Genomic DNA, 16679 nt, shown 5'->3' on the forward strand with positions numbered 1-16679 from the left:
GATCCATTAAGCTCATGGATCACTTCATTTCTAACTATTACTATTCCACATTCTCACATCCCAGCACTCCCCTGTGATGTATCCTACTGTTCCACTTTTTGTGTGATTTGTACACTAAAAAAAATAAGGGGATCCAACAAAGTGATCACAGAAGTGTTCAAGGAATAGTAGGCTACTGCTTTTTACATAAAGGAGAGTTCCTTTAATGTTTGTGCATATCTGGACATATTAATATTATTAAAGCTACAGAGACATTCAAAAAACTGTTACAGTCTGATTTGTTAAAAAACATTAATCATTTGTTTTTTAAAACTAACAATTCAATCATTTTCAGTGTTTGAGTGCTTTTAGTAGACTCAAAATTTAACACACATTCACCTTAACCTTTCAAGATGCAAATTTACATCACATACATAAAGTGCTATGTTCTGAAGCAGCAACAGCAGTCACGCATGACAGAAATCATGAAATACAAATACCATTACCAACATACAGGTCATACTGAACACAAAACGTATCAGCTTTGTCTACTTTTCAGTTGTAGTGCTACATTTACTTGAACTATTACAGTACATGTTTGGGTTTTTACCAGGAAATATAAAATATATTACTCGTTTAGAGGAAATCGGGGGTGGGGAGGGGTTGCAGGAGGCAGAAAAACTGCTTTTACTCCTGTTTTACTGCAAAAACTCAGAGTCATATGACCTTTGTACATAAATGTTTACATGTAACAGGGTATGTATTTTAAACACACATTTGCATACATTTTAGGCGTATTATACACGGTTCAGTGCTTCTACTTAAGTGGGCGGGTGTTTCCATCTCACTTCGTCATAATAACGTCTCCAAACCCACTCTTTATTCTGCTCTACTTTGGAAAAAAATGAAAATTAAACACCACTGTCTCACACCTTTTTGTAACTTGGTTAGTGCCCACTGAGATTTCCATCTTCTTTACTTGATTTTTGTATCATTTGTATTGTAGTTTTTTGAGTTAAAACTGTATGTAGTGTATGTGAAGTGAATGGACTTTTGCTGTGATCAGATGTAAAGAGCTGTAGTTATGACGTTATTCCTTCATATGAATACAGTCAAGTGAGTGTATCTATATATATCATACCCAGCAAGCATATGACAATAACATACTCCACATGTTCATACAGTAGTCAGCATTAATCTGTTCTGTTCATCGATATGATGTTTCACTGATTTGTTATTTACACTGAACTTGGCGACGTCTCCTGTTGCTTTTTAAACCTTCTGGTTTATACTCTTCACACGTTGCTGATGCGAACACTCAGAGGAGCGTCCCTGACCCGACCTCGGTCCTCTCCTCGTTGTTCCCTGTAGCTCTGCTCCAGACGAATCTTCTCTGGATCAGTCACCTCAGGTACAGTCCCCCCTCCATTGCTCTGGTACCCGTGCTGGGGGCTGGATGGCTTAAAAATGGGGGCGGTCTTGGTCTTGGCCACTTTGTCGAAGAAGGCAAAGTCTGCTACATATTTCCCTGAGGGAGACAGGGAAACTACAGGGGGAAACTCGTAGCCCCAGAGGATCTCATCTGGCAGGTAGGAGGTGCGAACCTGACAGGTGGCGGAGGTTGGCTCCACGGTGGCGCTCATGATCACCAGCAACTCAAAGTCAGCCAATTCTGGGTCAGTCCAGCCACCACCTGAAGAAGGTACATACAATGGAAAGAAATGTCACATTAAAGTTAAAGACCAAGAATATCCTTAGGACAAAATGGATGAAAGAAAGTTATAAGAATATTTCACTTAAAGACTTACAGTAAAGGGTTTTCAACCACTAGTAGTGCTCTTAATTTGTGTTATTATGAGCATTTTGTGTGTATCTTCTTTTAATTGGAGATCGTGTATCGGAATTTCAGGAGCAGGACCACGCCTCTAAAAACGCTCCTTCTGGTTGTCATCTCTATGGGTTCCCCCAGTTCTGCAAGCTGTTCATTCTCGTTTACGTGCCCCACCCTCCCTCCCTCCTTGTTTTCGATTCTTAACTTCTTCACTTCTATTTAGTACATGGAGATCTGCCAGGCCCGGGAGCCGTCGGCAGTCCCCTTCGAGGCCTTCCCCAAACCGCAGCTCAATTCATGTCCAAGCATCACCTTTACCTACTAAAACGCTGTCAAACCTAAAATGAGGACGTTGGCCCAGCTAGGGAATCTTTATGCAGATGAAAACTCACGTCAAAAACAAGTGTCCATGCAGATAAAGAAGTAATGGAGACAGAACTGTCATCAGCTTTACAGCCATTTAATTACTGGAAGGACATCACCCATGGTCTGGTTGGGAATCAGAGACCATGTTGTTTCATTTCACATTTCCTTTTTTCAGTTTTGTTGCGTTTTCAGTGAAACAAAACTATGTCTCTGCTGGAAGTACTGTTAAAATTCTCCAAATGATCATCTGTTTTTAAAAAGCTGGTTTTATTTAGGCTCTATTTAATAGGTGATCAATAAATAACTATAATGTGGCTCATGAACTAAAATGAGTGTGAGACCCCTGAAGAATGTGACATAGTTACTACATTAACAAATACAGCATCAAGCAACATGTAAAACATTAAGCTAGTGGCTTCATTTTTTAAAGTCTTTTTTTAATCTTTTGACTTCACAACCAAAAAGAGGAAATTTATTTCTGCATGAATTCAATTTTTGTGAACCTAGTCATGACATTTCTCAGAAACTGAAGCTATTTTTAACAGTTCATTACTAGGCTTATTAACTAACTACAATTTGTGGAAAGCAGGCCTATTGTTAAATTCTCCACATACACCAGAAAGGGAGGAATGAGGGATGATGTTTTTCTCTATAACACAACTGTTGCTGAAAGCATTTGCCTTTTCCTACCAGCACCTTGGAAGGAGGTAAAATTATGCTAGAAACCTTCAGGGTCAGATGTTTGTATGACAGAGGAATGAGACACAAAGGTCAAAGAAATCATTCTGATGCAGTTTGTGACACCACCCACCGAGTCTACTACTCTCATCGCTAAACTTACCCTTGGCTGCCCAAGCTCTCAAGGGACTGTTGTCATCGATGACATGGTAGAAGGTAAGGGGCAGGATGAGGAAGGGGCTGTCACTGGAAGTGTCCACTTGAAAGGGGACATTTCTCTGATCCAGACGAACCGTCTCCCCTTCCTTGGTCAGAGACGTCTGGAGCAGTTTTCCAGTCACCTGATAGGAATATTGTGCACATGTTGCTTTAGTTCAACTGGTTCCCAGTTTGACAAATTTCTCATTCACACTAATCTATGACCTCTAAACCTATTTTTATTGTCTAGTCTTTACAAGTATGGAGTGTGTTACGGCTGTCTTCGTGGGCTGGGGTTCTGACATATAAATGTGACTGTGCAGGTGTGCCTCCAGGAGTGGTGGATCCTGAAGATGGTGTGCCTGGATTGGATGATGATCTGGAGGCGGGGTATAAGATGACGCGGTTGAGGATGGCAATCCATCCATCCTCGGTTTTACCCTCAACCAGCTGGGGTTGCGACATGCCCTGTGTTGTTTTGTGAATCCAGCAGGAAGTAGGGGTGGACCGCCTTTGCAGTTGGGCACAGTTTTCTCATGTTTTGTTAGTCAGGGAAGTAAGTGATTGTTGTTTGGTCATGTTTCTTTGGGGCTAGGCAAGCAGTCGCTCCTCTGAGTTAGTTTCCTTTTGTCTGCTATTTTGGCGTGGGTCCACCCCGAAGCCTGAGTGTCTCCTGTGAAACCCATTTTTGTTTTGTTCTTGTAAATAAACCATCTCTTATTTTAACTTATGGTGTGATGTGCTGCTTGGGGTCGAACTGGGGGTGAATCATTCCTCTTGTTGCGGTCGGGTCCGCTAGACCTGCCGTAACAAGTGGAACTTTTCTCAGCTACTGTATACTTAAAGTATCTGCATGCATACTTGCCTGACACCCAATCAGGAGACTTTTGCGCATGTTGGCCACCCGGATCATGAGGCAGGGGCGGCCCTCGTGGGCGGACACCACAGCATGTTGGCTAAACTTCACTGTCTCACCGCGCTTCTTTGGCCGGGCAACCTGATCAGGAGGAACTTGGTCAGAGTCATCTTTGTTAATGATTATTGAGTAAACCTGCAGCTCACATGTACACTGCAGTGTTGTTTTAGTCAAGACAAGTTCTGCTTTTTTTTTTTAAAAAAAATGTTTTCAAAACACAAATTAAGACCTGCACGGCTTTGTTGATACAAGGCACTTGTCTCTTTTCATTGCATCTTACATGGATATTTCATGTATTGGCTACCTTGGCCAGAAAGGTACCGGTGATGAAGATTTCCATGAGCATGGTGATAACCAGTTGAACTATAAGAAGGATTATGGCAGCTGGACATTCCTCAGTGATGCAGCGAAAACCGTATCCAATGGTTGTTTGGGACTCCAGGGAGAAGAGGAAAGCCCCCGTTAGCGTCTGCATCTGCATCACACAGGGCGTGTGGTTTGATGGAGGGTCAAACTCTGGAGGAAAATGTTTAAAAAAGCATCAAAAGCTCTTTTAAGTCATTTTAAAATATAAAAATAAACACTTTTGTTATTATTTGCTTTTTAGTTTTATACACATTATTATGGAACAACAGACCAGAATATTTAAAGTCTGGCTAAAAAAGGGATTTTGCTATTAAACACACTGTCTGCTGAGACACGAGTAACATCAGCGGAAGAGGGGGAGAGGCATGTGTTAACGAAAACTAAGATAGAATAAAGATATGATATAGTTGCCAGATTATAGCTAAAACTTCACTTTAACCGCAAGATAAGTTCAGTAAAAAAAAGAAACAACAGCCTCTGCATCTCTTTACAAGCCTCCTATAACATTCACCCTCACTGCATATGCCTCCTGGTTAGCACAAAAAGTAAGGAAATTAGTTAGTTATTTTTTTTGTTTAACAATGCTTCTTGGCAATAGATCTGTTAGATTTGTAAGTAAAATGCATTATTAAATGCATGATTAAATTTAAATTCAAACAAATAACAAAATATAGAGCAATTAAACTGAATAGCACTGGCAGCTTTAAGACAGGAGAAGGCATGATCACATCACCCCTGTCCTAGCTAACTTACACTGGCTCCCCGTTAAATACCGTATTGATTTTAAAATACTTTTGCTTAGTCTTAAAATTCGAAATAACCTGGCGCCTAGCTACCTAACTGGTCTCTTCGACTTGTATAACCCTAAGACAGTACTATGATCGTCTAGCCAACTGTTATTAGTGCAACCAAGGTCACGATTAAAGACCAGAGGTGACCCTGCCTTTGCTATGGCCACCCCTAGACTCTGGAACAATCTCCCAGTCGATGTCCGCACAGCTGAGTCCATTCAATTGTTCGCCAAAAAAACCCAGTTGTTTAACTTGGCTTTTGAAGCAAATCAGTTTGACTTTGACCCGTTGCATTGCACTATGTAATTGTATTGTTCGTACCTTGTTTTACCTGTCATGCTCTGCCCCTAATTTTATCTGCACTGCGGTAGAATTGTGAAACAGTTTGATGTACTCCGGTCTTTTAAAATGTGCTATAGAAATAAATTTCATTTCATTTAGTTTGAACAGGAGATCTTGTTGGCTCCACTTTCCCTTATAGTCACTTCTTTAGTCAAGGTTATATTCACTATTATGGTTGTTTTCACACTTGTCTGTAGTCTCTTTGTTTTGGTGTGAAGAAGGCAATGAGATCTGTTTCACACTTCTTCTTGCATTGCTCAGTTGCACATACATTGAGGTTGAGTGTCCTAAACAGACATGACTGAGGTTTTGCAAGAAGTCATGACGTGTAAAGCGCAATGAACACCTGAAGTCTGGGAAGCTTCTTAGCAAACACTCCTGTTTCAGTTTATGCAATGACTGTGTGCATTCGGTTTGAATGGGTTTGAATTCACACACACAGCACAACGGTTTTTCACTTTTGAATAGTTAGATATTTTTGCACTGACCTGCAGGTTTTAGTGTTTCTCAAATGTATAAATAATTTGGGGTTTTAAAGTCAGCACTGACATTTTTTCAGACATTTCCTGTATTCGACCCATAATAAACCACAAACCTGCGCAGGAAGATTAGGTACTTTTTGTGCAGATGACTTGAAGTCAAAACTGGAAACTTTCTGTATGATTCAGTTACTAATTATGTAACTGAAAAACACTTTTCAGGTGTAATAGTGAATGATTGTTAATGTCAGTTGAAACTTTTAACTGAAAACCCGCTTGTAGATCACTTAGAATGACTCCATGTGCCAAACTCAAGGCCGGTGAGGCGTGTCAGTGTGAACCTATGACCTGATCTTTGCTCTTTTAAATTTCTCCCTGCTTTCTCACCAAGAAGGTCTCCATGGACCAGTGCGACCAGGTACCACAGCACCCCGAACACGAACCAGGTCCCTGCAAAAGTGGCAGTGAACAGGAAGAACTTGTAGCGCCACTGCATGTCCAGAAATGTTGTCCAGAGGTCACGCATGTACAGAGCACTCCGTCCGCTGACATGCTCGATGCGCACGTTGCTTCGCCCGTCTTTGGACAGGACACGTCTCCTCTTCCTCAGAGACCCTCCCCCACTAGATATGCCACCACCAAGTAAAGGTTTTAAGACATCTGTCTGTGTCTGCGAGTGGCAAACTTTATGTGGAGAGGAGCTACGAGAGGAAGGAGGTGTGGCAGATGTCATCTGGGAAATAGAAAAAAATGGAATACAATGTTTTTATTGGTCATTTGTCTGACACAAAGTACACATTCTCATCCTGGAGTGCAAAATATGTTATGCTTTAAAATATACAGGATCTGCACAATCCTTGTTAGGGGTCTGCAGGTATAAGCTGTGGTGTAAGCTGCAGGAAACCTTTGCATTTTGTGGTTTTGTGCTTTTTACTTTTAGGTGTAGGCACAAAGTTAATTGGTTGGATTTCAAAAAAAGCTCATGATTTGAGCTCCTTCAGAACAGTAAGCCTGCTAGCTGAAAAGAGGCAAGCGGAGTGTGACATCCGACACATGTTAGAGGAACTTTAGTTTCATATTTAAGCAGAGCCAATCTGATAACAGTGGCTTCCTGTGTACAGACTTTACACTCTTCCCACTATGACTAACTGCAGCTGTTAGTAACTTCCCTGCAGATATCTGCTCTCTCATTAACACATTTAAACTACGTGTCTAATATGTGTTTGTTTCAGCCTGGTAATAATTTTAATAACAGAATAACAAAGATGAAAGGTCATGCAGACCCACACATGTTGTTGTGGGAAATTCTTTAGCTGGTGAAACTGTTCTGGGAGTTCACTCAGACAGGAATCCTCTCTGGTCATGAGTCACTCTCCAACAGAAACTGATTGAATGTAATAATAGTTTGAGGAATTTACTAAAATTCACTGTGTTAATATTAGAACACCACATATTCAGTGAGTAGTTCTGACAGAAGAATGAATAAATACACATATTAACATGTACCATATATTTCATTTCCAATATCATGGCTTAAGGAAAGTTTTCTGAAGCATGAATATTTTAGCAGCAATGAGAAGTGCCACCCTGCCAACAGTTTAGAGGCAGCAAATCAAGGATTATGAGAAGGCAAGGCCAGTGCCATCTGGCTGTTCTTATAGTATGGATGAGTTAGACTGTGTAAACCCTAAAAATATAAAACAGATAACACCATTAAAAAAATGTGAGAAATAAAAGAAGAAACCCTTAGAGGGCAAGTTAACACTAACACATTTTAAATGTCTGTACCCTGCCCATTATTTCCGTAAATAGGCATTCTTGGTGTTTGGAAATTTACTGAAATATAGTCATGAAGAAGTGACATATGCCGTCACTGTGTGGCCCAAAAGGGGTGCTTTGTTCTTCTTTTGATTGCGATCTTTGAAACTAAAACCTGAAACAGGAAGAACAAACCTTTCTTCACGTTTCAAAACTTATTGGGTTTCAGCTTCATGTGTTGTGTCACATAGAAGATAGAGAACTCTCCTCTTGTGTAAATCATTTCTTTAGAATAGTCTGTACATGTTTTTCAGGTAAGGTGGGCTGCTTGGTGCTTTTTATGGTGGTTAAACGGTAGAGTGAGTCATTAAAATGTGGTTTCAAAAAGTAAATTTCAGTGACTAAGTATAGTTACGCATGGAAGTCATACATTATCTCACCATGTCGTGCCTGTGACTCACTAGCTGTAAACTACTAACGAAAAAAGCAAACTAACAAACATGTGACCAGTGATGGAAAGATAAACTACACACACAAGTATGTGTATGTTCACATATGCTTCAGACAAGAATAACACTCGCTGTATGTCCTCAAATAGTAAAATGTCACACAGCATTTTGACAGATATTTCTGACTCATAGATGCTAACTCCTTTAGCATGTTCTTTGAAATGCATGCATTTCTTCAGACTGACAGCATCTCCATCACTGTCAGCTGTCAGCTCCACTTTGTGTCAGTTAACATGATGGTGGATGCTAAAGAGGAGAGACTTGGTATTAGAGGAAGTACAAGCTCACACATCTGTTAGTGTGGTTAGATCTTTCTTAAGACCAGGTTTGGGCGATGTATACTTGATGTGAAAAACAGGAAGAGAAACAGCTGCTAATCAATGTTTAGTCCCATATTTGGACTAACCCTCATCTAAAACAAAAGACCTGTCTATTTCTGTCTTTAGAAAGACAAATTGAATTTCAAATGTCCCCGTGATCTGATAGCAAGTATTTCAGTTTTTCAGTTTTTACATTTTGGTATGTTTGCATGAATATGTAGATGAAAGAATATTTAGATACAGGTCATGTCAGACAGCTAGCTCCTGCATAATTTGACATGCTCACTTACGTTCAACAAATGATGGAGGTCAAGTGAGAGAATAGCCCACAAAACAGGGAGATAAGGAAGAGGAAGGTGAAAAGAAAGAAAGAAAGAAAGAAGACAGTAATTAGGATGCATTCATTGACGCAACAGACAACCCACACAGAGACTCATTTGTGATCCAAAGGACAGAGAAGAAACTTGAAAGAGTCAATTAAGGTCAAAATCTTTGTTGGAAACTCAGACGTTTATCAAGATAACGTTTATTTAAAAAGCTTACTGTTGATTCTGATCAGGGAGACCTTTAGTGGACAAAGAGTGAACTTCTGACTGGAAACCAGAGACAGCAAGAGACAGTGAGAGATGGATAGGGAAAGGGCCAGTTCAGCTTTCTGTGTGCTTTGGCCTTGTTCAGGCTGAGACTTGACTCCTGTAAAGTCTTTTCTCGGGTGTTTTACACTCTGGATCCTCAGAAGATCACTCTGTGAGAACTTCTCACGCTCATTAAAGCAGAATGTAAAATTCTCCTTTTCATGTAAAAGGATATAAAAGCTTTCTAGTCTTCATGGTCCTCTCAGGCCAAAAAGTAAGTGGCCACCTGTTAACATGATAATTTGTGATTACTGGGAATCTTATTTCAGCTTCCTGATTGTTGATAAAATTTTGGAGCCTGGCTTCAGGGATTTGATCCCACTCAATGACAGAAGCATCGGTGAGCTCCAAACGTATATTAGTGGTGGAAGTAATACTCAGATGTACAAGTAAGAAGAAGTCCTGCAATGCAACTGAAATCTTTTGTAATAAAATTGTGTTTATTATATTCTGCATATAATGATCAGTGTGACAGACATATTACTAAAAACACTGTGAATTTGTGGCTTAACGGCATTTTATTCTTGCAGCTAGTCAAACTGACACTATTTTCAGCTGCATTTACACTGTTTTTCTAAAGCAGTTGTTTATTTCTGACAGACTAGCTTCCTCCAAAAATGACAATGTAAATTACTCGTGCAAGCATAAGTTGGGCAAGCTTCAGCTGTCTTGCAAATGAGGTCTGGTGTAATCACCATCACATCACACAAACAACAAGGCAAAGTTTTGAGGGGTTTTCTCCATAAAAGGAATTGATGGCAAGAGTGCCAAACAGAATCTGAAAGCAAAACTTTAAACCTAATTCAAGATTCTCACCCTTCATAATGCCGCTGTGCTGGGGACTGTTTTTCTGTCTCCTATGTTTCACTTTAGAGGCACTTACATGTGTCATCTTCATAGCATAAACGAAAATTATCATTTACTTGGATTCTCAGCCTAGAGTTTGGACCCTACTTGGATGTTCACAATAAAAACAAAGATGTGTAAAAGGTATAGGAGAGAAAAACAAACAGCTCTTACTTTCTCTCCTTTTTCTAAATAACAGATTTTGCCCCTAGAAAATTTGAGCGAAATAAAATTAATTCATATAAACAGTTCAGAGATGAAAAATCGCTTTGCTGAAATTTGTAACAATTCACATTTGCAACAAGACAACAGGCCCAGAGATGCTTTTGAGGAAGTTTGCACGCAAACGAGTTTAGAAACACTTTTCTTACTCGTCTGCAATGTCAAATAAATTTCTGGTGAACTGCATGTAAGTGCGGTAAAGGACTTAATTATTATACACTGTCACGGTCCAGCCTGCAGCCAGCATCTGTGCCAAAGGCATTCGATAGGGCTGAGGTCAGGGTTTTTGATAAATTCTAAACTGCAAAAATTTTTTTACTTTTTTGCACAGATGTGAAAATATTATTTCCTCATTCTCATCTCTAGACCAGGTGTGTCCATATACTTTTGCCTCGTAGCATAAATCAAAAATAGCTCCTTTGCTGATTGTGGATTACATAACCGATCAGCTTTAATTACATCACACTTTTGTGAGCCATTCAAAGGCTTTGCACTTACAATGGATCAATTGAAAACTTCACTCTTTCAACTCTGCATCACCCTCTTACCCAGCCCTGTCCCTGTCAGCCGCGCACACACGAATACGCTCGCAAATTCCACTACAGCCATGTATCAGATAACTAATAGAGTAAATGAGAGGGAAACTATTAACGAACCTCTCCAGCAGGATGTATTCCATCTCCATGGCAGCGCTACAACTTTACTGTACCTGCAGCCTCAGTGAGACGAATCCAAGAACTCAATCAAAACTTTTGTCTGACAAAAAGAGCAGTGGATGTTTTCCTGATCTCCCTCTTTCTCTTTTCCTCTCTCTTCTTCTCCTTTCCTCTTTCTCTCGCCTTCCTTCCTTCCTTCTCTCTATCTCTCTCCCCTCTGTGTACACAGGAATGCTTTGTTGCGAGCTCAGATAAAAGAAACAAAAGGCGCCATTGACAAATACGACTCTGTGCCCATCCATGTGTGTGCGTGTGCGAGAGTGTGTGTGATTATGTGAGAGTAGGATTGAAATTACATGTGTCTTTTATGTGATCGTAGGTGTGTCATTTTGTATGCATGTAAATACAAGTGCACAGCTATGCATGTGTGCCAGTCATGTTGTGTCAGTATAAATACGTCTTCACATTGTGAGGACTCAACGTTTCACTGATGGAAGAAAAGCAAGTCGTCACAACGTAAACACAAATCAGTGCATTTTGAATGAATGAGTAAAAGTCCTGAATGTCCTGTGAAGTGGTGTGTGTGTGTGTGTGTGTGTGTGTGTGTGTGTGTGTGTGTGTGTGTGTGTGTGTGTGTGTGTGTGTGTGTGAAAATGAAAGAGAGGGAGAAATGAGTAAAGTGGAAAATGAGAGCACACAGACAGAAGGGGAAAGAGAGAAAGATCTGTGACAAAAGGCCCTCATTAGTATTCTGGAGTGAGGAGTAATCCCCCTCCCTCCCCTCCAGACACACTCACACACACTTTTCTCCCCCTTCTTATTTTATTTGTTATTTTGTTTTTTTCCTTCTGTCAAAAAATTCATTAAGATTCATTAAGAAATAAAAACTTTTTTCTCATCCTCTAAGCGTCTTTTTACTGACGATCTAAAGTTCATTTATTAGACGTGTTCTCCCTCTTTAAAGATCAGATTTGGGGAAATATAATCGACAATATCATGCTATAGTTTCATTGCGATGGAGATGCGGGGAAGTGTAAACTTCTTCAAGTGTTGATCAGATCTTCACCAAAAACTGTTGATTTACCTCTTTTGAGGCAGCATTGAACCTTTTTTTAAGGTAAACTGAAATAATAAACTGGAGCAAATATGCACAATAATAAACCTTCTGCCTGGTTTACACTGTGAAATAAACTGAACTCGATTTGTATCCACAGCTTTCAAAGCATTTTTAAGTTTGTTTTATATGGTATGTTTTACAGAGATGGAAAGAACAAACTGATCATTGCTGACAAGCTGATTGCTGATAAAATGTCCATCTATCTATCATCTTCCGGAAACCAAGATATTAAGAGAAACACTTTAAGGAACTGTGAAACTTTACTTCAAAATGCAGCACAAAAAGACAAGTCCCCTTTATTAACTTTTTATTTTGTAAATGATATATTCAAGATCGTTTATGCTACTGTCATGGATTTTTGTGTTTTGCAACCTCTGATTGTGCAAGGCAATGCTCTCATGATCTAATTTGCAGTGTGTCAGCATTTTCTGAAATATTGTTTAGGTTCAACAATACATGCAGTAAAAAATCAAATCAATTTAATAAGCTCAAATATATAATTACACACATCTACACAATCGCTTTGTCCTGGAGAATTAATTCCATGGAGAATTATTACTTTACGAGTCTAATGATCATCGGGTCCAACTCTGATTTATTCTTTCGTATTTCCAGCGCACTTTGTTGAGAATTCATTTGCTTACCTTTTCAGCGCAGGCTGCAATCTAATTGACCCGTACAGAGAGGAGTTAGGAGCCTGGAGCCTCAGCCTTTCGTCCACATGGCTGCTTTGTTGTCATGCTCACAGGACACAATTGGGACTGTAACTCTGCAGGAGTAACTTCAACACCCTGCGTCCCACGACACTGATACACTGCTGAGGAGAATTATGGAGACAGTCACTGGCTCATCGGGCTCTTGTTTCGGACCCAAAGCCCGCTCTCACTGGCTACAAATTCTTCCCAAAGTGACAGGACTTGGCTTTATAACAGGCCCCTCTCTCACTGTTCCCCCTGAGCTCTCTCATTCCTGAATCCCTGTTGCGTCCTGAAAGTCTGTGTAATTGGTGTAATAATTGATCGCCACTCCCCACAGTCTCCCTTTTTCCTTTTGTTTTTATTAAAATGACACAAAGGGCCATGAATACATCATACAGGCAGCACACCAGATTCACGCAGAGAGAAATAAACACACATGTTCAGTGCCTCGCGTGCACATTCTGCACAAACGCACACAAGGACATGTGCACGCGCCAACAAATGGCCCTAACAAACCACCCCCTGCAGCAAACCTACACACACACAAGTACACACACAAACACTCTTTTAGGGGAAACCACAGAGCACCCTATTCATTTCTTCTGTGCCCGGCGTTTGCTGTGTCCAAGAGCGTCTGTACGGAGCATCCTGTTAAGCTCCGCCACATAAAGAGGGGCATCCGTGAGGTGAATACAACCCCATGGTTTGGCTCAGGAGAGGGTGACAAAGCATTATTTAATAGAAAGAGGACCATTGGTCAATGAGGACCATTGGTCACATGTGCAGAAGAGTCCACTTTGAACAAAGTGCAGGATCAGCCCTGAACTTTATTTTTGTGTTGTTATTGTTGCCATCAAGATGTTCTATTTTAAAGCAACACTGGAGCCTTTCTGTATTACCCCCGACCGCCAAAAAAACAAGACACATATATGAAGAGGAAGTCAGTATCGTGGAAACTAAATAACCACTGTGAAACTGTGTAAAAGTTTTCTGTGTATTCAAAAGAAACGGAAAATATGTGTGATCGTGGCAATGCAAGCGTGTGGCCTTTGAAGAGGAAGGAAAAAGATAAGATTAAACCACGCTGTCTGAACTTTTCTTACGCAGTCAGTTTTTGCATGCACATCTATAAAGCTGCAGGAGCAAGAATCCTAAAATCAAAGCGTAGGCTGAAGCAGCATGAACGTTTATTCTTCTCATTTGTGGCAGTTAGTTGGTTATTTGTTCCTGCATTTTGCAGGGCATCTCCATGCAAGGTGCTTGTACTTCAACATTAGTGTATGAGCGCAAGAATTATAAAGTGTGTGTTAGTTTATAAAGTTTAAAGTAAAAGTAGAAGTAATAGTTTTCTTCAAGGGTTGTTTTGTGGTCACAGTGACAATCAAGCTCTAAGTAATTTAGCCTGAAAATTCAGTTATTACAACACAACAACATTCGAGCATTTAGCCAAGTATTTCACTTTGTTAAAATAATGCATGCTAACCTGCACGTGCATTAATAGCCCCGCAGTCTAGAGTTTATCTGTTTTTGGCAGGTATATTATGTGCGGAAACTACCTTTATTAACTATGTAACTATGTGAGAAAAGTATCTGTCCAAATAAAGTTGCTGTACTGCACACTAATTATATGTAAGTTTGTGCACTGAACGTAAAGTCGACCCTCAGTGCTAATTTTACCCCAACCTGTATGAGCATCACTCAACCCACATTCAATTTCCTCCACAGTTCTTGTAAATTACAGTCAGTACTTCTGACTTGACTAGGAAGTTGGACCAAGCAAGGGGGAACGATAAAAATATGGCTTCCCTTTTACTTTAAAACTTTATCTTTATTATACCACTTACTGATGGGTTTTTTTCTCACTTAGTTAAAAAGTATTAGTATCAACATATTCTAATTGAAGATATGTCATCAAATATGGTACCTGCAAAAAAAGTAATGATCTCACCATCTTCTCTTTTTGAGCATGACTTTGATCATTTAAAACCTCAAGGTGCTGAAGTACTCGAGACATCGAGACATACATGCGTGCATGCATGTGATTCAGTTTCAGTATGAAGAGCTGTTAAAAAAATCAGCTGTTTACCGTTTTTTCTCTTCATGCGCATGCTAGGGAAAAAAAGTAGGGGTGTGTGTGTGTGTGTGTGTGTGTGTGTGTGTGTGGTGGGGTCAGTCAGTGCTCTTGGCTCATGTTAGCTGTTAGTGGTGGTGTTGGTGAACTTACCTCCGTTCTTTAGAAACTCTTTTTCTCACCCTCCTTTTTCTCTCTGCAGCCTTTTATCTGATTCTCTCTGCACATTTAGTTGCTGTTTTGCTGTTTTTCCCACTTCCTTCCGGTTCTTACTTCTGCTTGGTGAATTCACTAAGGTGAAAACACAGACATCAGGTTACAGAGAGTTTAAAAAAAAACTTGTTGCCAATATTCATGACAGACTTACAAATTCAGGGTTTATTTAAAATGTAGACTTGGTTCATTCATTCATTATGTTTAGCATCCAGCATTATGTAATTATGATGCCGCAATAATAACAATAAAAATACATAATATCATACTATGTTTCATTCAATATCTGTCAGCTTCAGATGAGCTTTAGGCAATAGACAAATGGATGGATGGATGTTTGATGTTTTGTTTAAAAAATAGTAGCTGTGCAAGACCAATTACAGAAGTTTGACTTTTGCTGCAATTCCAGGTTTAGTCAGCAGAGGGAAACATATGACAGTATTTCCTACTATTGATCATTTGAGGAATGAGCTCCCTTTTAAGATAAAAAAAAACAAGTCATTATAGTATAACTCACTGTGGTTTAGGTAACGGTGAGGGTTGAGAAGTGTGTGTGTGTGCGTGTGTGTGCGTGTGTGTGCGTGTGTGTGTGTGCGTGTGTGTGAGTGAGTGTTTGCGTGTGTGTGTGTGTGGTACACGTATTACTCATTTTCAGATGACCTTTATTTCTTCACACAGCCACATCACAGGGACCTGTTTCCCTTGCAAGGAAAAAACAGCAAGTTTCCATAAGATAAAGTTAAGGTGAAAATGTGCTTAACAGGAACAGGAAGTTTGGGTAATGACCTCAATATCTAAGGTACTATATGTGAGTTTACAGCAGACATTCAGGCCACCAGTTGCTATGCTCTTTGCAGGCCCAATCACTCACACCTGATAGTATTTCATCTCCTCAACAACACTTTAGATACATTGCAGAAATATATATGTATATACAGACATATATATTACTACAATGTATCTTAGATGCAAGATTATTGTACAGGGAGTGCAGAATTATTAGGCAAATGAGTATTTTGTCCACATCATCCTCTTCATGCATGTTGTCTTACTCCAAGCTGTATAGGCTCGAAAGCCTACTACCAATTAAGCATATTAGGTGATGTGCATCTCTGTAATGAGAAGGGGTGTGGTCTAATGACATCAACACCCTATATCAGGTGTGCATAATTATTAGGCAACGTCCTTTCCTTTGGCAAAATGGGTCAAAAGAAGGACTTGACAGGCTCAGAAAAGTCAAAAATAGTGAGATATCTTGCAGAGGGATGCAGCAGTCTCAAAATTGCAAAGCTTCTGAAGCGTGATCATCGAACAATCAAGCGTTTCATTCAAAATAGTCAACAGGGTCGCAAGAAGCGTGTGGAAAAACCAAGGCGCAAAATAACTGCCCATGAACTGAGAAAAGTCAAGCGTGCAGCTGCCAAGATGCCACTTGCCACCAGTTTGGCCATATTTCAGAGCTGCAACATCACTGGAGTGCCCAAAAGCACAAGGTGTGCAATACTCAGAGACATGGCCAAGGTAAGAAAGGCTGAAAGACGACCACCACTGAACAAGGCACACAAGCTGAAACTGGGCCAAGAAATATCTCAAGACTGATTCTTCTAAGGTTTTATGGACTGATGAAATGAGAGTGAGTCTTGATGGGCCAGATGGATGGGCCCGTGGCTGGATTGGTAAAGGGCAGA

At 40.1% G+C, this 16679-nt stretch overlaps 1 protein-coding gene across 4 annotated transcripts; it reads right to left on the reverse strand.

Moving 5' to 3' along the window:
• Positions 1–164: 164 nt before the first annotated feature.
• LOC309694642 (ATP-sensitive inward rectifier potassium channel 10-like) lies at positions 165–14987 on the reverse strand. 4 transcript variants are annotated; one of them, XM_082514824.1, is made up of 6 exons: positions 14932–14987; positions 6334–6679; positions 4273–4484; positions 3918–4049; positions 3018–3195; positions 165–1672 (listed from the first exon to the last, which is right to left on the reverse strand). In XM_082514824.1, exons 2-6 carry the CDS (start codon positions 6677–6679, stop codon positions 1275–1277), a joined length of 1266 nt encoding a protein of 421 aa, XP_082370950.1. In that variant the 5' UTR covers positions 14932–14987; the 3' UTR covers positions 165–1274. The 4 variants fall into 4 exon arrangements, with proteins under 4 accessions (XP_082370950.1, XP_082370949.1, XP_082370951.1 ...); XM_082514823.1 differs by lacking the exon at positions 14932–14987 and adding an exon at positions 12654–12954; XM_082514825.1 differs by lacking the exon at positions 14932–14987 and adding an exon at positions 10946–11079.
• Positions 14988–16679: the final 1692 nt, after the last annotated feature.

Source organism: Aulonocara stuartgranti, assembly GCF_965226115.1.
Source record: "Aulonocara stuartgranti genome assembly, chromosome: 18".
Lineage (NCBI taxonomy): Eukaryota > Metazoa > Chordata > Actinopteri > Cichliformes > Cichlidae > Aulonocara > Aulonocara stuartgranti.